The 24,015-nt window shown below is 44.9% G+C and overlaps 1 protein-coding gene across 2 annotated transcripts in view; it reads right to left on the bottom strand.

Annotated features, from left to right (window-relative positions):
* PPP1R12B (protein phosphatase 1, regulatory subunit 12B) overlaps positions 1–24,015 on the bottom strand; it is a 144,003-nt gene that overhangs the window by 5,533 nt on the left and 114,455 nt on the right. Inside the window, exons 1-6 of one of the 2 annotated variants that reach the window (XM_010584543.1) lie at positions 21,902–22,230; positions 8,993–9,009; positions 8,339–8,486; positions 7,128–7,232; positions 6,807–6,860; positions 4,398–4,448 (exon numbers count right to left, since the gene is read on the bottom strand). In XM_010584543.1, the coding sequence (XP_010582845.1) occupies positions 4,398–4,448; positions 6,807–6,860; positions 7,128–7,232; positions 8,339–8,486; positions 8,993–9,009; positions 21,902–22,003 (477 nt within the window). In that variant the 5' untranslated portion in view covers positions 22,004–22,230. Of the gene's footprint in view, positions 1–4,397; positions 4,449–6,806; positions 6,861–7,127; positions 7,233–8,338; positions 8,487–8,992; positions 9,010–21,901; positions 22,231–24,015 lie in introns of those variants that run through there. The other variant, XM_010584542.1, reaches the window with a different exon arrangement.

Here is a 24,015-nt window from a genome sequence, read left to right on the forward strand (position 1 = left end):
ACAGGTATAGCAGCAATGGGGAGATACAGAACATAAAAGCAACAAGGAAGGCAAAATGGGAAAATGGTAAAAGCCAGGCAGACATCACCATTTCTACAAGGATGACATTTTTCCCAGTGATGCTGAAGCGAAACCATGTGCTGGACATTTATACCAAATGTGGGTGCCAGGACATGCTGAGGGCTGCAGAGCTGCTTTCTGAGCAGCATCCCGTTCCTCCTTCCTTCCAACAGCTTGTCGGGCAGCAGGGCCACGTGAACAAGAAACCCTCCTCCGTGGTGGAGGGAGCAGACACTGGGCAGGGGAAGGCACGAAGGGAAACATCTGCGATAAGAGTATTTTTAAGTTCAAGTGAAAAAATCCCAGCTGAGGACCAAAGCAGCTCCACAGACCAACGTGCTCCTCCCTGTGCCCTCTTAATTGTGAGCTTGCAATGGCAGGGAGGAGATGGAGGGAAGATTCTACTGGGATGGGGATTCCTTTCTGCCATTTAATTAGCAGAAAGCACTCAAAGGGAGGTCTCTGTCTGTCCTTAACCAGCAGCAGCATGGAAAACCTACTGTGATACAAAGAACTTGCATGAACTTCCACCCAACTTGCATGACATGGAGCTGGCTGCAGTTGGCAAGGAACCTGCTGCATCCCAGGACATTTTGTCCAAGGGCTCACTCCTGTATAAAAGAGAAGTACTTCATGTAGCCCCCATCCACTGGCTCGATTCCTAACTACTCAAAAGCACTATCTCTGCTCCCCATTAAGGAATCAAGATACCTAGTCCAAAAGCCTTGCAAACACAATGGAAGCAAGGCAGGTGAGTGCAGGGAGCCAGCAAAAGATGGGGTTTGAGGCCCTCGAGAGCATCAAACAGACAAAGCAGCTCCTGCTACTTGGACTATGCCAACACAGTTCTGACACTGGATAAATCAACAGGTCCTGGGACAGAGCTACGGCCAACAAACTGCAGGAGAGCTTCAGGGACAACTCAGCAGCGAGATCCCCTCTCACCAAATCTCAGCCATTTATCCATCACTTAACCTGCCCAAGCTGTGCCGGCTCCCCCTATGCTCAGCGAGAACACAGATGGACATCACATGTCTGTCCTGTGATAAATCACACCCAGCAGCCGCTGGAGGATGGTTCATACTGGAAGACTCATTACTTTTGGTGGTACCATGGATAACAAACATCTGTTTTATCACAGGGAACACAGCTGAGCATGTGGCTGGCAGAAAACACGAAACATATGTAAAATGGGGCGCCGTGCTACGCGAGACAGAAAGGATTGTGATCGTTTGAGACCACCTTTATTTTTCCATACCAATATAGCACAAAACCTCAGCATGGCACCATCAGACACAGCTCAGCCTCAGCATGCTGTCACAGACGATAAAAAGGATCACTTATGGAAAAATGTGTGTGTGCTGCAGGTAGGACAGCCTTCTATTTATCCAAGAAACCTAGCAAAGGCTGGGAAGCTGGGACTGAAGCCAAGGGCAACGATCAGAATCTGGATGATACCGCTGTGATTGCTTATCACTCTGCTTGATACTTGGCTTACCGAAAGCAGGTTTCTCAGTTCAGCTGTACCTGCCTTCAATTAAAGGATTTTGTGCCTGCAACACTAGGGGAAATAAAAATGCCCAAAGCATGCACAATGTACAAAGCCAGGAGGTGCAGTGCTGCTACGGAAAAAAGAAGCTTCTGTGACCTTCAAGAAAAATTGCTGTGTTAAGTTGGAACCTCAGGCACTTGGCATTGAATTCAGCTCAGTGCAAATGCTAATTTTCTTTCTCCTTCCTCAGCCAAGTTGCTGTATCTCCAGTCAAATTCTGCAGTCACTTGGGAAAATGCTGCACCACTCTGTCAACCTTCACAAGAGCAAGTCTGCAGGAGCAGCTCGGGCATCAAGGAGTTCTTGAGATTATGGAGTTTGTCCCACTCCTCTCAATTTCTTGATTGCTTCGTTAGCAGGGGTTAAACTCATGAAAGGAGCAAAGCTCATTACCTCAAGAATAGCCTGAAGTACAAAGCATTTCTGCCACAGAAACCCAGGACCGTCCTGCAACCTTCCTAAGTCAGCTGCAAGAAGAGGAAAGCCCTGGCCAGGACATCTGACGCACAGAACTGGACACGGACACCCTAGGATTCAAAAGCTTGATGACAGCCATGCTGGACTGGTTCAATTCAAAGACCAGTGGGAAGAATCCCAAAACCCACAGTATTACCTGAGACCTAATAACCTGGCATGTTTGGTTGTTTCCCCTTGCTGTTCTCCATGCTAAAGGAAACTGGCGGATTTGCTTAAGTCGCTTATTCTTTCTGCTTGACAGCTATTCAGCTAGTGCAAGAAGCAGGAAAGAAAGTCTAACCAGAACTAATAGATTTGTTTTCCTGGCTCAACTTCCACACTAGGGATTAACGCAGATGCTCTGTGGAGGTTATCTCATTTTAGGCAAAGACAACCGGGCTGACTCTCCCGCTTTAAGGCACGATGAAAGTGGACATGAAAGTCTGCTTTCCTTATGGACATGTCCAGTTCAACGTTTTTACCTTCAGAGATTTTATACTCCTTTTTATTGAGTAGTTGTTGAAAAAGACATGTCACAGCACACAGAGGTACTCACCATATGCTCGAGTTTTTGCAAAAACTAGTGGAAACATACTAGCACCCTAGAAGAGGTATTTTCAAATTTCTTGTCTATTTATTCTACTAACAAAATGCCGCTTTGGTTGTTCAATGCAGCAAGAACACAGCAGAGAGAAAAGAATAAGCACCGCTCTCGAGGACCTGATAGCTCATTTTCAGTTAGACCACAGGCTCCTTTAGCTCACGTCTCCAGCATGTCTCTCAGGACAACATAAGAACATGTCAAACTTCTAGTGCTTCTCCTTTTGCACCATCTTGGCTTCCATCAGTCTGCAGCTCCAGACTACCTGAATCAGAGGTGCTTTGGCTGTGTCCAACAGTTCCTACAGGCACCTTCTTTCATTAATTGCTTTCTGAACCAATATAAATGTTTCAAAACCAACAGGCCACTAGAGGACACCAATTTGTCTTTTACTCTATGGACTGAGCCGGTTTGGAGAGTGATCTGCATAACTGAAAAACCAACACAAACTGCTACTGTCTGCATTTTCTCTTGAAGGCTGTATTTCTGTAATTACAGGAAGGTCTCTCTGGAGTTAAAGGCTGATACCTGTTCAGTGAACAAACAATTTGGAATTTAGGCATATTCAGTCCTTTCTCCTTCCCCTTCTGGCCAGCACATCCACACTTATTTTCTCCTCTGCCAGAGAACAAGAGAGCCTTTACAGTAAGACTCCACCAAATCATTCTGCTACTTATTGCAGTAGAAGATGCAGCACAAGCCAATAGGTCCTTTCAAAGATGTGTGCTCCGTAAATATATGAAGCTTCAAATAGAAACATAAAGTTGGAACCTCCTCCAGCGTGGCAGGAAATCGTTTCTATCAGCGCACCGTGCTGGGAGAGCTCAGAGCTCTCAGATTGGGTCCTTCCTTCTTAAAGTAGCGTCATCCCACCTGGCTCAAAGGGAATGAAAGTGCAGGGCACAGAGCAAAAGGGGGCATTCTGTGAATACGAGCATTAAAATATAGTGTAAAATGATGTAACGCTGCAAAATCAGTGTGAAGATTTAGGTGTACTTAGGTGGCAAAACACACTGCTTCCTGCTCTGCAATGCTCCCTGCTAGGCCCATGCTCACAGGGCATCCAAGCCACGGCAGGAGGAGAACCATCCTTTGAAGCAATGCCACGAGAGAGAGGAAAACGCGAAGGAGCAGTCGGTGGCGGATGTCTCGTGACAGTAAGCCATGCTGCATATTTCATCAGGATGCAAATTCCTCTTTGCTGAAATCTACTGCAGGCTGACTTACTGACACAGCGTTCCAGTAACATGCTTTAGGAAAGGAGTACAGAAATACAAACACTGTGTTTTTTCCTGGCTAGTGTGCATGATCTCAAAAGCCAGCTTTGTCTTCTTACCCATCTGGAGAGAACCACAACGGCTTAACTTGGGCTGCAGACTATTCAGAGCACAGAGGATCAGCACACTGAAACTCATCGATGCCACAAAAGGTTAGTTTTGGAAAGCATTTAAGGAGAACAGCTTTCACAGTTCTCAGACCAAACAACATAACAAATTAAACATATGGTGCAATTTGATGAATGATAATAGGACAGTTTTATTAGTATTTCATGTTTGGAGAACATGGCCATTAAAGTAAGTTCTGGCTGCATAAAGGAACACGCGGAGAGGTAACACAAGTCCCTTCCCATGTACACCTTTAATATCCTACTCCTGGGTGACAATCCCCAAAGACATTAATGTAAAGCATAAAAAGCAGAATAGACAGAGTGAATAGATTATTTCCTACCTTCATCTCCTCTTCCATTTCAGACAGTTTCCGCTCCAGGGCTCGCCTCTCCTGTTTACAAGGATTCATAACAAAGATGGTCACAAGGATTTAGAAGAAAAACTTACAGTACATTTTCTTTTAAGGAAAAATAAGAGTCTTGTATTTCTGTAGGAGCATTCACTGAAAGGCATCTCAAAGCAATGCACAGGTTACAACCAGGAGCTGATCAGATGGGACAGGGCAGCTGGTAAACCAGCAGGCAATATGTGCTGGGCCCATTTCCGCAGATCCTGAGGTCTCTTCACACTCCTTCAATGAAACTAACCCCCACCTTTAGTGATCCCAGTTTTCAGGACTTTCTGATGTAATGTGATTTTGAGCTCTGTAGGTGAAGCCATGGATTTAACTGCACCCCACTAAAGGAGGCAATGACAAAACTCAAATAAGAAACAGTGAACAGGGAAAGGTGCCTGGAAATTCTGCTTCTCCAAGATTTAGGGCTTCAAAGCCGTAAAGCTGACTGCTTTCAGTATATTTTGGACTTCTACAGAGGTAGGTCTGCCATGTGAGTACTAGTGGTGCCCTCAGTGGACAGCTAGTACCCTTGCCTTGCCCTTTAGGGAGACGTCTGGACACCACCAATGACTTTTTCAACATGAGAGGGCTCAAACCGCCCCAGGAAAGTGCACTGAGCAGGAGAAAACAGCAAACATGGGTCAGGAACAGGCTTTACACTCTCTGCCCCGCTCCTTTGCCCTCTCCAAAGAAATATGAGGCCAAGAGAGTGCGGAAAACACAGCTTTTGAGTGTGGCCGTGGATGATAGGTTCTGGGTCACTTTTTTTTTTGTCCACAGCACACTTTATCCAGGGATTCATGAGTGCAAAATGAGTAAGCCATCCTGGAAGCAGTTAATGCCATTTTCACTGAGAACAGTTGGGTGCTTTTTTCCTCTCTAACTCTCAGAAACCTGTATTTGTGGCTATCATGATCCTAATTCAACAAAAGCAATGCAGGACATTGCCCCAGCTTGGAAGCATCACACGGGTGGGAGATGGGATGCGTGGTGTGAGCTCCCTCTGGTTGGGGATATCCACTCAGGGCAAGTGCTCTGACCACCACATTCTCTTTCTTTTCCAAAAGAAAAGCTCCACTTGTGTCATGACTTCCCCCTACAGTTATGTTCAGATGACAGTGATGGTTGCATGTTTGATAACCCCACTCAGCCTGCTTTAAGCACACCTAGAAATCAGGCCCACACGGATTGCTGCTTTGAGAATCTCAGTCTCGGGGTGCAGAGATGCTCAGCTGAGCTTACATGGCAGTGCCATGGCCTGAGCATCAACTCAGCTTCAGCAACCTGGGTAACTTCAACAGTCAAAGCCTGGCACCTGCGCCAGTAGGTATATCACACACTTGTACTAAGGGCTGATGTGCTCTGCCTAACTGTCCAAAGTGGGGATCCTGAACATCACCTCCTCCAGACTATATCTGGCAAATCCTGGGAGGTGTTTACACATAAATAATTAAGGTCTTTCATGGTAGGAATTAAATTTAAACACATGGTTCAACCATCCAGCAAAGCTCCTAAAAATTCAGGAGATGAAACACTTTAGGAGGAACCTCCACTTCAGGCAACCTCCAGCATGTAAGTGGACGTTACTGAGAAACTGGAGTCAGGCTCCAGCTCTAGTTAAGCACTGAGGTACATGGTGGGAGAATGAGTAGTAAAGGCCAACAGCTGAAGCAGGGGAGGTTCTGACAAGATAGAAGGAAAGAAAAAAAATCACTATGAGGATAGTTAGGAACTGGACAAAGGGGCTGCAGCTGTGGAAACTCAGAGGTCTTCATGAAATGATGGGACAAAGCCATGACTAACCTGGCTGACTCTGCTGGGATGCACTACAGATCTACTTGTGTCCCTTCCAATCTGACCAAAGCTATGGTCACTTAAGGCAGAGATTCAGCTAGACACTGCCTGTTCAGCTTAGCTTACTGCAATGAATCTGACTGTTCAGTTAAGAGGAAGGAGCATTCGAACATTCAGATTTCAAGTATAATGACAAGATAGACACCCAGCTAGTGTTTTGCCTTGTTCTCCCCACCACCCCAAAACAGTCTTTATTTATAAGGATCAAGAATATGTTAAAGCATAATGGACCAACAGTCTCTTAGCACGATACAATACAATTCGTCGGTCTGCAGTTTCCTGTAATAAAAGAAGGAAATCAGAACTAAGCTGATTTGCAAAGAGAGCAGAAAAATCTCAGATGCTGAAAAGGTCAGGATACAATTATCACTGTGCACTGCTCCACAAGGCAAAAATATAACTTATCTTTTAATTAACACTTTCCTTCAAGAAATTACTATGCCCTGCAGAGCAACACGAGGCAAAGATTGCAACTCAGAAGAAAGCAGAGACACATACCCTTTTCTCCATCTCCAGCATGCTGGACCGGTCAGAAGTTTTCTCCTGTTTCTGCTATTATGTAAATTAAAAATAGAAAGCTATTAAAACTGAGACACATTCACAAGGTGCTGCACAAAGGCCTAGATAGCCTACAGATGCACTTGCCCAGAGAAGAAGCAGTCTTTACAGAATCACTCACAGTTATTTCTGTGAAAAGTAAGTTTCCCCTATAGCACCTTCCCGCCCAAGAGCTAAATCCTTTCCCATGCTGGAACATGCACTGGCTTGTCATGGGCCACTGCTCAGTTTCTCTAGTCTAGGAGCTGGTTTTTGCCTTACCTGGGTTGCTTTTTCCAACTTTGATTTGATGTCAGCCAGCTCAAGCTGGGCTTCTTGCAGTTTTGACTTCAGCTTTTGGTTTTCAGACAGGGCACTTTCATATAACTGAAATATGAAATAAAAGATTTAAATTAACCAGGCTGCTCTTTGGCTGCTGCACAGACCCAGTTCTGCCGCGCTACTGAGCAGACGCGTGTCCTCAGCACTGAGCAGAGGCAGCTGTGCGGTTTGCTTTGCTCCCCCCATGTCAGGATATTAGAAGAGGGGCAAACAGAACTAGTCTGGATGCTTCACCTGCATTTTCATAATTCACATGAAATAAGAAAACAGCTGTTTAATTTTGTAGGGTGTTTAAACACAGCCAAGGGGCAAAGAAAAGGGATGCTTTTAATTTAGGTAAACTACCAAGCATAATAAAGTACTAAGTTATGTAGGCTGGATGTATCTGAACCTGTGATTCTGTTGTGCTCCCCAACACAACACACCCTAGTTGCTCTTGTGTGCTTTTAGTTTGACGAGGAGGAGAAAGAAGGACAATTTTAGGCCACTCCAAAATGGATTTTTGCCCTTCACTTCCTTCAAACAAGCAGAATTTCCATCCCTCTAAGAGGACAAAGTGGGCATACTGCCTGCCTCTTCTGGCCAGGCATGTTCATGAAGAAGAGTAGGGTGCTGCTTACTGTGCAAGGCTTTTCAGCATTACAGTAATTTCAGAATCAAGGCCATCTTAATCTGTTTACTTTTCATATGGTCTTTGCATTGATACTAGATATGCATGGCAATCCATATTACTGCCTTTCAAGGATTACGCTGAAAGTTTCAGAGATTATAGAAAAAATAAGTCTGGACTGTTGTATCAGCAAAAAATTCTGTGGGGATATGCATGCTTCAGCCATGGTGGCATACTCAACAGTATCTTTCCTTGCTCCTTTCAAATTCCTCCCAGCATTCCTCCAGCCTGACTCCTCAATCCCCCTCCCCCCAGATAACTGACTTTGCATGGTGTCCTTTCACCCCTTGTCTTTTTTTGACCCTCTGAAGGGCTGATGCATTTGAAAAAGGCTGGTGTGATGCCCAAAAGCAATGGAAACAGGGAAAATGAAAATAACCTTTTTCTCTTTCTTTCCAAAGACTCTCAGTGCAGGTTTCTGCAGCAACAGGCAGCTCCTAAGGTACATGCAGTGACAATAATACATTTACAAAAATCCTACTTTTTTATAGTCCCTGTTACTCTCCTCTTCTGCTCTGCTGCTGAGGGCAGCTAACCGGTTCTCCCTCCGGGTGTAGGCACTGGAGCGGCTGGAGGCACGATCACTGTAGGAGGAGTCACTGGTGGTAGGGTTCGTAGCTGCTTCCAACCTAAAACACAATGAAGGTCTAGCACCGTGGAGCCGCTGTTACTTCGGGACAGCCAGTATGAGCCCGACCAGTCGGGACTTGAGGCCGTGGCAGAGCACAGGTGCTGGGATGGCTGAAAGCACCCTCCACCCCGCAGGAGGGCATTGCTGCTGAAGGCCAGGCAGCCATCATCATTTTAAAAACTGGAAAAAATCCAGTGGGTATCAGCCCAGACCCCAAATGGGCAGTAACTTCCCATGGACCTCTCATCTCCATGGTGGGAATGGGCTCCATTTCTAATAGGGCACAGAGGGTTTTTCTTCTCTGCAGAGTAGCTTTTCAATAATTTGAGAAGCAAAGGATGAAAGCAAAGTGGCTCAACACTTGAGCTAGGGTAGGAACCAAATGGCCAGTACTAGCTTCAGATTATGCTGTTAATTTGAAGGACAGGGAATCCCCAAAGCCATACAAAAACATGCTGTTGATAAACATTAAATATAAAAAATGTCAAAGAATAAAATTCTTACCTGGAAAGTCTTTCATGCTGAAGGAAAAAAAAAGAAAGAAAAAGGGAATTAATAATGAGGAGAATTAAAGGTTCAATTCAAGAACTGTAGAGCTACCACGCAGCAGCAATTTCCTACCCCTAATACCAGCACCTAGCTCACAAGCTAAACAGCACTGCTTTCCATACCTAAACTGGGAATCACCAATCCCTGCCTGAATCTTTTCAACTCCTTCAGCTTCTCTGAAGTATTTCAGATTTAATTTCTTTTGCTAACCTAAACCCTACTGAACCTTGTTCTTCAAATCCTTGTTTCCAGAATTGAAATCCATTCCTTCGAACCAAAACTAATCTATCGTTTCCCTTTTTAAATTCAGTTATTCTTCCTGACTTTGATCACTGTCCTATGCGTGATGTGGGTGAGAAGTATTAATGGACCATGACACACAGAGCTCGCTGCGTATTTGTGTTGAACTTCAGGAAACCACAAACCGTACTTTTTCTCCATGGGCAAGTACTTCCCCCATGAAGAAAAGCTTCATTGTGGCAAGATGATACACAGTAGAAGCTGCACAAGGAAAGGAGATAAGCCTTACGCCAGCAAAAAGAGCAGATATGTTGTTTGAAGTGTGTGTTAGGTTCTTTCCCATCAACATCCAAATCACCCCTGTGCTGTCCTCAACCCTGCCTTTGCTGCAGCCCACAATTGCAGAAATCAAATGGTAATGGCATAGGTGTCCTGCAGGATACACCGCACTCACCTGCCACCTCCTTCTCCGCAAGGTTTCTCTTTGTCTGGCAGACATTTACTTAAATTCAAGGTGCAGTCAAACTCTTTTTCAGTTCCTTGAAATGGAAATTATGCCCAATATTCCCCTACTAGTTTTATTAGCAGCATCATTTCTCTGAGTAAGCACAAACCACCTGCAGGCGCTACCAGCTATTTCCCTAGATCCTTTTTAGTAAGTGCAAGAGTCAACATGAGAAGGACATTACAGAGAAGACAAGGGGTCAGGCTTTTAGTGCCCAGACATGCTTGTGCTGGAGTTTGTGCTGCTGAGATAGACCACTAAATCTTGTGCTAAACGCCTTGCTGGGTGGCAGATTTGCTGCCTGTCCAGCACGCCAGTGTTTGAAGACTTCAGACCTCCTGCTCCTCCCTGGCACCCAGACAATACCTCTGATTACTGGGCAGGTATCTGGGAGCACACACACTGCAGACAGCTGAATTAAGTCACCCCATTACATGGAGAAGGAGGGTAGATAAGTGACCCGCAATCTCTCCACTCAAAGCCTGAGGCCCACAGAGTCAAGTCCCAGAGCAGCACGGACTGTGCCCAGCCTGTCTGCAACGTGCCCTTTGCCTATCAGATGTATTACGTACACCTAGTTTTTAAGTTTTTAATTCAGCCTCCCCTAATGTAACCCTCATCTTGAACCCTGATTCAAGACAGGAGCCTCCCCAAGGAATCTGCAATCTCCGCTTGCTCTGCAACACAGCAACTCCGACGTGAAATGCAGTGATTTGACCAGTAAACAAGAAACAAACTGAAGAATCCTGGCACATTTGAAGACTTGTGGATGGACAACACCTTCAGCCAAAGCTGCTAAATGCAAAGCTCAAAAGGACGAGTAAGCCCTGCTATTAATTAGCACGTTCTCCCTAGAGTTGTGCCTGCAGGGCAACCCTCAGACAGGCTTCTGGGACAGGTCTGGGTGCCAGCCCCATGCTGTAAAGATGGTCACCAACGCTCCAGGAGCCCATCCCGGTGCTGGCATGGGTCCTGAGCCATGGAAGCAGGTTCAGCCCTTTATTATTTTATTTGCTTTAACCCCCTCTTCATGAATCAAAAGCTTTCTTTGCATCATGCAGGTGAGAAACAAGGGACACAAGAGATGGCTTTCCACCATAGCTAAGCCCTGCTGCACTTCCATAAGTGATGTTGGATGCTGTCTGAGAAGCTTCTCATGGGGCCAAACACACAGTAGCTGCCTGCTGTTGTCACAGGGACATCTGCCTGCTTGTCCAGACAGCCCTGGCTTGGGCCACTCTCTGTACAAAGCTCAAAGCCAGTAAGTTGGGAAACAGTTTCCGTGTGGCTGGCCTCTGCCACAAGGCTATTGTTAGAAAGATTTCCCATTTTCAGCTGCAAACATGCTGGCTGATGTCTCCATGGTCTTTTGTTAGCTGAGCTTCTGACATTTGCCTCAGCTGCCTGACAGCTCCCTTTTAATTTTGGCCCAATGACCCAATCTCCCTTACTGAGCAGGAGAGGGGAATTAGGAAGTGATTAACAAGCCTCTTGGTAAAAGTTATTTGTGCACTTTATGCTAATCCCCTTCAGTGACGACTTTTCTTATGATGACAAATGGCTAGGCAAGTAATCCACTTAATATCAAGCTTGCATTTATTTCAACAAACACACCTGCTAATGTATTTGAACAGCGCTGAGGAAGTCCACATGTAGCTGGGCAAGGCAACGTGGAAACCAAGCCACAAAATCTGAGCAGGTCCCCAAGCCAGCCTGTGCACTTGCAGCAAGAGGGAAAAATAATTTTTGTCTCTTTTTTTTTCCTCCAAAGACACTAATAATTTCCATAGACAGAGAGAGAAGGGGTGTGCTTCTGCAAAGGAAAGGTGGGATAAGAAAGGAATCACTTTAAACATAGCTGCTAGGAACAGCAAAGGGGAAAGCCCCTATGTTTATTGTATTTAAAACCTTCCTGTGATGGATACTGAGATGAATTGTTTCAGACTGCAATTGTCTCTATGTCTCTAAAGAGAAGAAAAGAACTAGATGAGATGAGAGGACCTGCACCATTCCTGCCGCTGCTACCAGCATTAGAGCAGAGCAATCCTGCAGTGACCTGCAGCCACCCAAAGCATGCAGCAGCTCCGGGAGTTCTCCGGCCAAAATCTGCATATTTCTTAGCACTCAGTGATTTCTCCTCCTGTGACTTTATCTCCCTTTAGGCTCATTTAAAGTACATCTCTGCCATAAAACGACTCCAGTGTCTTGCAGAAACAGCATGCAGCTACAGGAAATCTTTGTGTTTGCAGCTGTTGGGAAAGCCGGCATCTTTCCCTCACCCTTCAATTTTCAGGTGCCTCCCTCCATGTTCCTTCAGCTAAAAGTGGTATTTTTGAGACAAAGATGATTACATTTGAAAGGAACTGGATAAAGGCTGAGGTCTGGAAAGCAGAGCCTGAATGAAATGTTACAGCAGCTGTTGGAAGTGTCCCTGCCACAATGAAAGTTGCAGACCAGTTTTCATCAGCAGATCCTTCTTCCACTTGCTGTTATCTTCAGGGAAGGAGAGAAGATTTATTTAATTTTGTTTTAAATCAGTTTCTGGCTAAATATTTTCATGGGTTTTACACAAAGGCCAGTGTTTATGCTGATATTTCAAGGAGCAGCTTATTCATGTGTGGTTTTTTTGTTGGTTTTTTTTTTTTTTTTAAAATAATGATGGAGGAGGGGGAAAAAAATCCTGAATAAAAAAGTTCCACTTTGCACCTTCAAAAAAAGGCTCTAACTAAAAGAGGTGATATGGAAAGCAGCAGTTCTTAGCACAAAGAGAGGCTTTGAAGCCCAAGGAAGTGAGTTAAAACAACAACTAAAATCTCATACTCCTGGGAGGTGGCTGTGCAGCGCAGGAGGTATCTGAGAGGGGAAGCGTGAGCCCTACATGCAAACACTGGACTAGGCGCTTAACTGAGACATCCCTGCTATTTGCTCAAAGACAGACAAACATTTTCAGAGGCCATTAGGATATCACATTGGAGAAATATTTTCAGTAGAAAACAGCTTCTTTCTGCCTCAGTTCTGCCCTGCATTTGGCCATAGCACCCTTGGAAACCCTTGCCACATGTTTCCAGCTGCACCTGCACCATCAGCTCAGCAACTGCCTCTCCTTTACTTACTGCCCCTTCTTTAAAAAAACCACAAAAATACTCATTTAAACTTTTGCAGCGTTAGCTGGCTCACTGAGCTGCGTATGTAAGTAATGAAGAAGGTTCTGCTTGAAAATGCCATCCCAGAGCTGAAAACTCCAAGGTCAGAGTCAGAAGGTGAAGGACAAAACTCTCCCTCCTTCATTTCTGGAAAGAGAAGTTGGGTACAAACAGAGGGAAACAAGAGCTGAGGCACCAAATATACACTTGACTAAGCTGGTGCAAGAAATGGCTTTCCCTTCCTGATTTTTTCTTAAATGAATACTGTGCAATCTGTTAAGTTTATAACAGGATGCTGAGAAACTGCTGTATCAACTGTACGAATGCATTGGGTTTTTTTTCTTCCCCTGGCAAATTTGGAACAGCGCTGTCAGTTTTGCCCAGACTTCTTCATTTCCCTTGGGATCAAAAGTTTGACTAGAAACATTAACAACCAGGGAAGCATCGGGTTGTGAAATTATCCTTCCTACAATCTAAACAGGGTCATACCACTGCAGGGTTTGGGGCGGGGGGAGGAGGACCCCAGGGAAAAGTGAGGCTCTGGAAGTGGCTGTCCTGATTCAGAAACCAGCACGGCAGCCAGCACTGAGCCAAGACCCCAGCACTCCTGCTCAAGAGCACTGAGATACCCAAGGGGATTACTTTTAAATGAAAACTTAAAAGCACAGAGCACTTGCAGGTGTGCTTGCAAGTTTTTGGTAATCATCAACTCGTAGACCTCTCACCCGAGAGATCACATCACCTTTCCTCCCATCCATCTCACAGTGGGCAGCACATTCAGGTAGTGCTCGGGGTGGTGGAGGACAGCAGGGTTCAGCTATTCTTGCCAGCCCTCGTGGACAGGGTTAGAGACAATTCAACCCAGGTGAGCTGGCAAAACACAGGACATCTGAGATGGGACCCAAGAAAAAGCGCAAGAGCATCATACTGGACTGATCCTCCCTGTGCAAGCTTCTTTCTTCTGAGCTCCCCAGTTCTTACCGTGCTGACATTGGCCAATCCCAAGGAAAAGGCACAGCTAGGTACTGGCTGTGGCTTTACTTGCCCAGACCGCCAGGATGCTGCACAGTGCCAGCAATGCCATACAGTTTTGATTTTAGAAATGGTCTTGGACTGTGGAGGGCAGGAACCTTCCCTTAAAAACTCACAAACTTCTACAGCTGTTAGGAGTTCAGTAAAGTATAATTAAAACCAAATTCCTCAAGGAAGGTTTAGATAAAATGCAGCCCTGAAATGCAGTGCCAAAAGAGGGATTGGCCACTGCTCTTGCCAAATCAGAAATTGGCCTAATTGCTTCCAATTGCATTCTTCTGTGGCTGGGATCTTACCCAGCAAAGGCAGAAAAAGTCTACTATTTACATTTTTTCAAAAAAAAAAAAAAAAAGAAGAAAAAAATAGATGCTTTGGGAACATTTTATGCTTCTTTATCTCCACTGGCCAACCTCAGGAAAATGTGCACTATTTTAAGATAGTTCTCAAGGAATTTATTTTGGTGTGTTTTGTCTCAGAGATCCTGATCAACACTTATGATTAAATAACCACCATTTAACAAGATCTCAGAGCACAGCTCCAGCCCTGCTGTCCTCCCTTTTCTTAATCAAAAGGGGAAGTTTTAGGAACCCCTCAAATTTTATTTTTGCATTGGCAAATATCCTCCTGATGAGTCCTGTTTGTTTTAGAAATTAAATGTAAAATAAAGCCAGCTGCTTTTGGGGCCAGTTCTTTCCCTCTTATATGCAAAAGCCACCACGTTCCTGCAGTTACGTAGCTCTGCTGCTCCTACACCTCCATAGGTTTAAATGTTTGGCTGCACTGATGCAGGGCAGCTGTAAAAAGGACAACCCCCCCCAGCGTGTCCTGTTGCTGCAGGCAGAAGTCCTCCTGGAGCTGGCACAGCAAGAGCTGAGCTGGAAGGAGGAAAAGCAATGACGAAGGCTGTCTGGTATACCTCAGACCCATCCCCATTGGGTACAATTCAGATCGGTGTTCCCCTCAAACCACATCTGCCTTTCAAGTCAGGTATAGCAGGAGTCAAGTTTGGTTTTCCAGTGGGTGCAGAATAATTAGAAGGTCTGGCTGAACTCTACTTCTGATATAGTTTTTCGAGGTCATTGCCTCCCTCGGAAAGCTGCTCTGCTGACCTGAGAACTGTAGTTTGCTACAGCGTTCTGTTAGCTACAGCTGACGTGATGAATAGTGCTGCCTTCCAACTCAAGTTTGCATTTGTGCAAATGCGAGGATTACAAAATCCCATTGATATGATTAATAATCCACTGTAGCCAAACCACCTCCATATAACCTCCAACTCCCAAAAGCCTGATGCAAAATATGTTTTCACAAAATATAAATCAATAAACTTTGCTTAATAAAAACTGCTGTTACTGAAGCATAATACTAAAAGGCTCTCCAAGATGGAATAGTGGCTTTGGCAGCTGGCTGCAACAGATCACATCATTTTCAGTACGGCTATAGCACATATTTAATCAGAAACAAATACATACAGCTGTAAGGGACTGATGACCACATCTTCTGCCATCCCGAACACATCTAAACGTTCTGCAGTTGTACACTGGTTTGTGTGATTGCCAGCCTGTGCCTCAGTTCCCCACACCTCTCACATGGCCCGCTGGCTTTGCAGCAGCTGTAATTTATTACTGCCATCTCTTGGGGATAAAACTCACCATATAAAATGTCAAGCTGAATTGTGTTTTAATTTGGTAAAGGCCACAATTCAGAAACACAGGTTTGTTGCCTTTTTTTTTTTTTCCTTCTTTTCTAAGGGATCAAATTTTATTGGTGAAAAATTTAATTTTGCAAAGCGACATGATGTTAGACAAAAATCTCCAGACACGAGGAAGTAAAAGCCAAACAGCCAAGTGCCAAAGGAAGAGAAGATTTCTGCTCCTAAATTTCTTCAATATGTGAATGCCACAGGGCTGTAGGCAACATCTTCCTTGCCCCTGCAAATGCTCTCGCGGGACATCTTCAGGTTTTATCATCAGGTATTTAAATACCTATCTGGCCACTGGCCAGAATTCAAGCTGCCTAAAGCCAACCTGCCAACTTTTTGGTGTGAAACATGCTCCAATACCTGGTGAACACCTCCTCCAGCCTGCAGCCCCATGGCATCCCTTTGACAGCTGCTACGGCTGCAGCTGGTGCTTGCATGGAAAAGTGTCTAGGGCTGGTTTAGGTACGCTGACCCATCTGTATCACACAAAGCATCTTGCACTTTTAGAATTAGGACAGTTTATACTGTCTCTCTCTCCCCCATCATTTGTTTCAGCCTAAAATAGCTCCAGACCAGCTGCCAGTCAGTGATCTGAACCTGGAGCTACTCTCACCTATTTGAGGACCTCTGCTCCACTGAACTGCAATAGTAACCTCAGCAATTTAGGATCATTAAAAAGAATTCACAATTCATTGTAAAAAACAAACAAACAAATAGCAACAACAACAAAAACCTCCAAACCAACAACCACCTAACAATTCCCCAAGGTCCATATATTTTTCTTTGACCACCAGTTGCAGCTCCAGTGCATGAGGCACCATCTCCAGTGGTGGAATTCTGCAAGCACAAGACACATCTGTCAGGAACAGCATAGGTACAGCTGTGGTACCCTGGGAAAATGGATGTATTGAGCTCTGAGTCTCTTCTAGCCCTGATTTCTATGGGTTTGTATTCATTTTATGAAAAACAAAACTATAATGGGGTCCTGCAACTGAAGTAAACATTGGTTTCCAGTTCAGCAGTTTGAAGTGGTTTGCTGCCTATAGAGTCTCCATCTGCTCTCCCCATCACTGGATGTGGCCACTCGTTCCCATCCCACAGCACCTCCCCATCTCAGTTGTGCCAACATGCTTGGTTTTGTGGCTGTACCACGAGCTGACCCAAATTAAAGTTATCTTCTTTCTCCTTCTCCCTTCAACCCTTTTACAGTCCAGGCTGATGCCCTGGGCTGGTGCAACCTCCAGTTGTCCTCTGACCTTCTGGCCTCCTTGGCCTGCAATGGGCAATGGTTTCAAAAGCTGAGCTATCCCAACTGACTGCTCTGTGCCTGCTTAACCAGCTTCTTCAAAGGCACCCGTCACTGACCAAGCGGTAGAAGGTCAAAATAGGAGTTTTAAATGAGGTTGTAGTATTACACTGTGTGCTTCTTTCTGAATCATCCATGACCATTCAGACCCTTTAATAGTTAACAGAACCCCTGCTATGGCTTTGGCTTGGATCAATTCACTCTGTTCCTCAGAAGGGAGGAAAGCTGAAGAAGAAAGTTCAGCTGCAGGCACACAAGCCACTTACCCATGGGTCAGAGCCTATGTCCTGACCCATTTTATTTATACACCCACATGAAGCCACTGACAGGAGAGGAGTCTGGCTACTGAGTCACAGCAGGGAACATCTAATGGGTGGTACCCTAAGAATGACTAGAAGTTCCTGATATGCTTCCATTCATAGACAAAAATTAAAAAAACCCCAGAGAATAAACAGAATCCAGAAGGATTTCTTACTGATACCCATCTAAGGAACACGATGCTTGAGAAATAACCAGTGAGAAAGAAATCAAGGTGCTGAAGAACACAGACTAAGGGTAACTGCCCTAAAGTTCAAGTTTCAGTATCCCACATTTTTTGTTGGCTAATGGGAAAGGAGGTAATAATTTCCACAAATACTGCGTAACTAGTCAGCAATCCAGAAATTAGATAGAAAATGTCATGAGACAACTTATTTGACCCCATTTCAATTTATGCAGCGTCATTTTTATCACAACTAGAACAAGCCCAAGCCATGAAATGGAAACCTAGGAAGATAAAGTTTTCTGGAGAAATGTTTTCATAACACTCTTTATTCTCTAACGCATTTGCAGTGTCAGCACAGCAAGCCAAATGATTCATATAGGTCTACCTAATGTGAGAATAAACCTGTTACCATGAATATCTGAAACAGGATAAAACTTGTTGCAAAAGCACTCATGGAGTGAAAACTGACTGTCAAGAGACATTTATACCCAAAACTCTATGAAGGCTGCAATCCAATCAGGCATTTCTACCAAACTCTCAGCACGTTTGGACATCTCTCACTGATTAAAAGAAGTCTGGTTTGGTCACATTACCAGACCTCTAAGATTTTATATCATTATTTACATATTAATATCCAAACCATGCTAGTTTTATTTGCATGTCAAGCATCTGCAGCTCAAACAGCTAACATTTTTGTGCATTAGCTTTTTTTCCTTTAAGATTTGCTTTGCATTCTAGACATACATGTCCACATCATGTATAATCGCACCCAGATTAGAAGTATTTGCTGCCATGGTAATCACTGCTTAGAGCAACCGCAGCCTTGGTTTGGAGGCTGGCTAACAGACGGCAATTTGGAAACCATTGCTTTTTACGCTTAAGTATTACTATTAAGTGACTGGGTGAAAACATATGGCCCATACAAGGCGATGCTCTCGCATCTCGCATACCACTTAGTGCAGCTTCTTCAGATACTCCAGTGAAAGGCAGAGTAAAATCAATCAGTACAGACCACTGAGTATACTTAAAACTTTATTGCTGATCCCTTACTGACAAAATTCGGCTGGAAAGCTCAGGTAATAAACAGTGAAGGTGGCTTAATGAGGGAGCTATCTAACATCAGAGGGAAAAAGCCTTGTAGTGAAACTATGAATATGGCCAGAACAATAAGAATTATGTAGAGTCTCTCAAGAAGCGAGTAACAACCATCAAGTGATGGCAGCCAGAGGGATGCAGCCACTATTGAACAAACAGCACACATGCATGCTGACGAGGCTTTTAAGTTTTGATGGTCTTTTATACAGCAAAAAATATCAGATGACAAGACAAGAAGGAGCAGTCTGTAAAAGAAAGGAAGGTTGGTTGACAAAGCGGTGGGAAACAACTGAAAAGCTGCAATTACAGTCTGTGCAGTAAGTTGGGAGCGTGCATTCTCCTTAGCTTTCGTTTTCCTATCTAACCGATATCCCATGGACAAATGCAAGGGTTATGAAGTACCACAAGAAACAGATGGATGCGTCTAAACACAAACTACAGGGTATTTCCTATGAAAAAAAAAACAACTGGCCCAGCATAAATAGGATTTAAAAAAAAAAAAGACGACAATTCAGTCCTTGCCTTCACCCCTGTCCTTCCAATCCTGCCATTTATTTGCTTATTTATGCACGATAGGTTTCATACCATGGGTTGCCTGTTATATCCTTGGAACTGACTACGTGAATAATATTTTTCTGAGGAAGAGAAACCTCAAGCTAAAACAGTATGGTGCAAAACTTGTGATGAAAAGGTACCCACTGCCACAAAAATGGAATTTTTTGCCAAATAACGGGACGATCTGAATTATTTCAAAGGGATTTGAGTTTCTACTTTCTAGCAACATCCTCACTAAAGCAACTGAAAAGGTGGAGGTAGCAACGTTTACCCTGCATGATTTAACAGGATTTACTTGGCTATTTCTGTATCGGTGACTGTAATTCTGGACTGCTCTGTTGTGACACAAGAAATTAAGTATTTTAGCTTGCGGAGGTTCAGCGGCAATAGGACAGTGCCGACCTTGCACATGGAGGTGGTCATACACTAACACCCTGCTCTCACTAGAACCTCCTCTGCCTGCCTTTTGCTCCCATGCCCTATTCAAGGATATTGCCTTTCTTATGACTTGTATGAGTTCACTGCAACGTGCTCACCCTTCTCAGCTGTGCATTTGGGGAGATCCTATCAATTAAAGGTGGAAAAAAACACGTGCAGTATTATCATAACACCTAAGGAGAAGCATTACAAGCAGCATGGCAAGAGCAGCAGGGAATGCCATAGGAAACTGCTTTGCAAATGACATTTGAATGCAGATCTTTGGCACTGGTACCTTAATAAGTAAAACCTTCTTTGCTTTGTCTGGTTCTCTAAGAGGTTTTTTCCATGTCTGTACCCTGTGTGAGGCTCCTGGACTGCTCATGTGTTTTCGCACCCCTGCTCAGCTGGGAACGTTTAGAGTCCACAGGTCTGCTGGTATCAATCTTGACTGGATGGAAAGATGAAAGACTCCAAGATAGCACATTCCTACCTGCTTTATTAAGACTAGTGGCACCCTGCAGCAAGGGCTGCTGTTACTGTGGGCATGGGAGAGCAGGTGGGGGGAATACACACATGGGACAAATCCATAGAAAACCACACTCCATTATTTCTCTTGCTTGTGGCAGAATTACGTTCCCTTGGAGAAATAGTTAACTCAGATATTTTGTTTTAGCCCCAAGTAAATCCTTCCCTAATTAGCCATTATTTCCTACACTGACTCTCCGGGTCTGGCTTCTCCCACGTCGATACTCTGGAGCCACAGCTGGCATTACCATTACTGCTGCAAGAACCGCCAAGATTTCTGTGCTCACGCTTGCTTTCACTGAAATCCCACTGCCATCACAAGTTGAGGGAAGCTCTTCTCCAGGCCCTCCGATTCCTACTCGGCACCTTTCTGTACCCACCTGCTGCCTCTGACCCACCTGAGAGCTCCCACCACCTCCTCCAACACCTGTGGGGCCCCCCAAGAGCCTGCAATCCCATCATGGCTATGGACAGAGAAAACCGGCACCTCCTGTTTGCATCAAAGCAGACAGGCATGCACCATGAACACAGCAGTGACAGCTCTTGCAAGATGTTTGTCACCTGTTTATATGCCTAGACACACAAGGGAGGAAAATGAGTCAGTCTGTGTACACTGAACACAACTGATCTTAAAAAACATGAGTTTTGAAAGAAATTAAAACATTTTCAGCTTTACTCTATGAGTAAGAGCACATTTGAAAGGTTTCCCACCTGCTGTTAAGCTGGTTATCAATACTGTGGCAATTTACTGAGGAATGGTAAGCACAGCTGTAAAAACTGATGAAGAAAGTCCATCTAAGTACACAGGAGATAGTTTTAGATTATCTAAAACCTCCCCAGAGATACCCCAACATGCAGACAGGAAGAAAGCACAGACTCCTACCCCTGAGTTAAACAGTTAACAGCCCAGGGGCAACCAGCAGCCAGGAAAACCATTGAGGCTGAAGTTCCAGAGGTCAGGGACTGCTTCCATTAATACTAGGCAGCAGGTTAAAACCCTTTTTACGTATTTCGGGCAATACTTTTTCCTGACCAGGATCTGTCACTTCAAAAGGAGCAGACAAAGCATATCAGATTTGAGCAAACACCAGTGCTCAGATTAATTTAAATCTTACATCTAAAATTAGCCTGCTTTTTTAAAACTAATTCCCCCAGGCTTTGACACCGGCATGATAATATTTCTTGACGGCGGAGAGACTGCCCGTATAACGATATGGACCCAGAGACTTTCATGACAGCCTCTCACATGATTCCAGAGCTATTAGCAATAATGTTACAAAATGTTCCCAACTTTCAAACACCTTGGTAGATGGGCACACCAGCTCTGGTTTGGGGAGGACTAGTTAACTACCTTGACTTGCCTCCTGCTACAGGTGGTTTTCTTCATTTTTTTGTTGTTGTTGAAATTATTAAACTATACCACAGGTCAGCACAGCCCCAAGGGTGAAAGCTGGATAGCAAACCTTGTTTCTCCAGCAATAGCAAAGCATTTATGGAAAGAGTGCAGTTTAACAAGCTGGTCAGGTTTTGCCTCATTTTCATCAGTGAGGTTTTTGTCCAGCAATAGCCTACCAAGAGAGTGATGTTTCTGTGAAAAGCAGGATAGGGGGGAAGCTACCATCACAGCAACTCCCTACAGCTGTTAATGCAAATAATCCCAGTGCAAGGGCTCTGGCAGCTTGCTTAAAACCTGTTGCTGCAGAGGCACCTTCCCAAGTTTCATTTAAATCATCCTCTTTCCAAAGCAAACCACAGACACAGGTCTCCAAGGGTAAGACAACAAACCACCACCACCAGTCTCTGCTCAGAGCATGTGCCCAGCAGGTCTCTGTGTAATACAGAAAGGAAAAAGCTGCTTACTCTGAGCGTCTTTGCGATCGGGGAAGGAGAGGACGGGGGAGAATCTGACTGAGCCTTCCTGCTGCGAGTATATTCTTTACTCCTGGTGTACAAAGACGACATGGCCTCACGGGCTGGGTGTCTTTGAGAAGCAATACAAGTCTTGCTCTCCTGTCGCTCGACGGTGCTGGGCAGGTCCTTCTTCCAAGGTCAGAACAAACTAATTAAACTATTCACAGCTCTGGTAATTAAACCCTGCTGTTTAGGGTGTATAATTTTAGGCATTAATCTGCTGCAGGGAGAGCTGAGGCTCCACAATGTTTCTTGTCCGAGAAGAAGAGGAGAAAGTGTCAAGGACTCGCTGTGCTCCAGCGCGGGGCGTTGCTCCGTGCCAATCTCAACGGCTGGGCCCCATCCTGACTTCTCCGCAAAAGGACATTTCCCCTCGTCCAGAGCGTATGCCACAGGACCAGAGCAATCTCCCCCCAAAACTGCAGGAGGCAAAAAACTCCCAGCTCAAGAGAGAGAGCAGGAAAACTGGCTGGATTTATCTAGACACGAAGCTTTTGGGGAAAAAAAAAAAAAAAGAAAAGAAAAGAAAACCAAAACCTGTTTTGCTCCAGAGCGCTGCTGTAAGCTTTCTGCCGTCACTGCGCAGAGTTGCATGCTTTAAGCGAAACGCGAAAGCATAAATCAGGAACAAACGCTGGTTTGGAAAGGGGCAGTCCAGATGAAGTTGTGTTTTGTTCTGTCCTCCTCCTCCCGGGCCCGTTACCCACGCGCAGGCTTCTCCGGGCCCTCCCCGCCACTGCCTTCTGACATTCCAGATCCTGACTCGCTCCGCGAGGAATGCTGGAGGGCAGCCAGCAGCAGCGATTCGCTTTCAGCTTGGGATTTAGGCTGCCACTTGTAGGGAAAAAAGGGAAAAAAAGAAAAAAAAAAGGGGGGGGGGGGCAAGAAAAGAAAATAACTTACAGGCTCCTAAGGCCTGGCGGGCTGTGAGCGGGAGGTCAGAGGCAAATTGACGGCACTTTGCAAAGCTTAAATTCTAGCACGTGTTTTGTGGCTGCAACAAAGGGAGATATTTTAAAGGACACAGAGCAGTTCATACCATTAAAGGGAGGACACACTCATGCAGCACAACAGGATTTTTGTTGTTTGCTCATAAGCCTGTTTGGAGCTGCAAGAAGGCAACGCAGAACTTGTGTAATGTATGCTCATTCAAACAAGCATTTGGGATTGAGAAGGAAGTGAGAGGAGCTTGGAAGAAAGGAACAAGGGTGGGGAGAGCATGTACCTCTTAAACTTTCAGCTAGCCTTTTGTGGAGCTGTGCTGCTGCTGCACAACCTAGCTCCCTGGAAAACTGCTGTGCAGTGTCTCAGAGACAGCAAGACTGCTCACTACAAAGGCAAGTGGATGCCCCTCATGTCCCATCTAAATAAGCCCATAGGATGGTCATTTGAACAATGCCCACAAACACGCAGTGGGTGCACTGATTTCATAGTTCTCATACACTAAATACAGTCTTGCAACCATAAGGTTGCAAATTTAGGTTTTTGCTGGAAAGGCATCAGCCCAGGTATCTGCACTGGACCAGTTCTGGTAAGGCAGCATTAACGAAACAGTACCACCCCAAAGGATGTGTCCTCATCTGGACTCATTCACACCCACCCGAAACAGCTACTGACCAAGTCGCTGGGTGCCTGCAGTTAACCTATCTGCAGCGCACGTTCTGCTCCAGCTCCACAGGCTGCTTTATCATGAAACATTTCCTAGCAAGTGCAGAAGAATATCTATATAAAAATATTTTAAAAGTATTACTACACTTGGCTATGTCTCCACTGATCTGAAATATTGCCCCTTTTTTTGCACACCGCTTGGCAACCGTGTAATTTTACTGACACATAGTTGGGGAAGGATGCTTGGAATAGCAGCTGCATTAATTTCCCCTGCCATCCAGCACGTTCACTAACTAGGGGCAATGAATACAGCATCGCCATGTAACCACAAGGAGAGGGAAATGGGGCTGTGGGGTTGTCCTTCTCTAGGAAAGTCACTTCGAGATCAGGTTTCTACTTGATACCTCATTGTGAGGACGGAGGGGATTCATTATTCACTGACTGCGGGGCGGGGG

This window comes from Haliaeetus leucocephalus, unplaced genomic scaffold, assembly GCF_000737465.1.
Source record: "Haliaeetus leucocephalus isolate CR32 unplaced genomic scaffold, Haliaeetus_leucocephalus-4.0 Scaffold1000, whole genome shotgun sequence".
Classification (NCBI taxonomy): Eukaryota; Metazoa; Chordata; class Aves; order Accipitriformes; family Accipitridae; genus Haliaeetus; species Haliaeetus leucocephalus.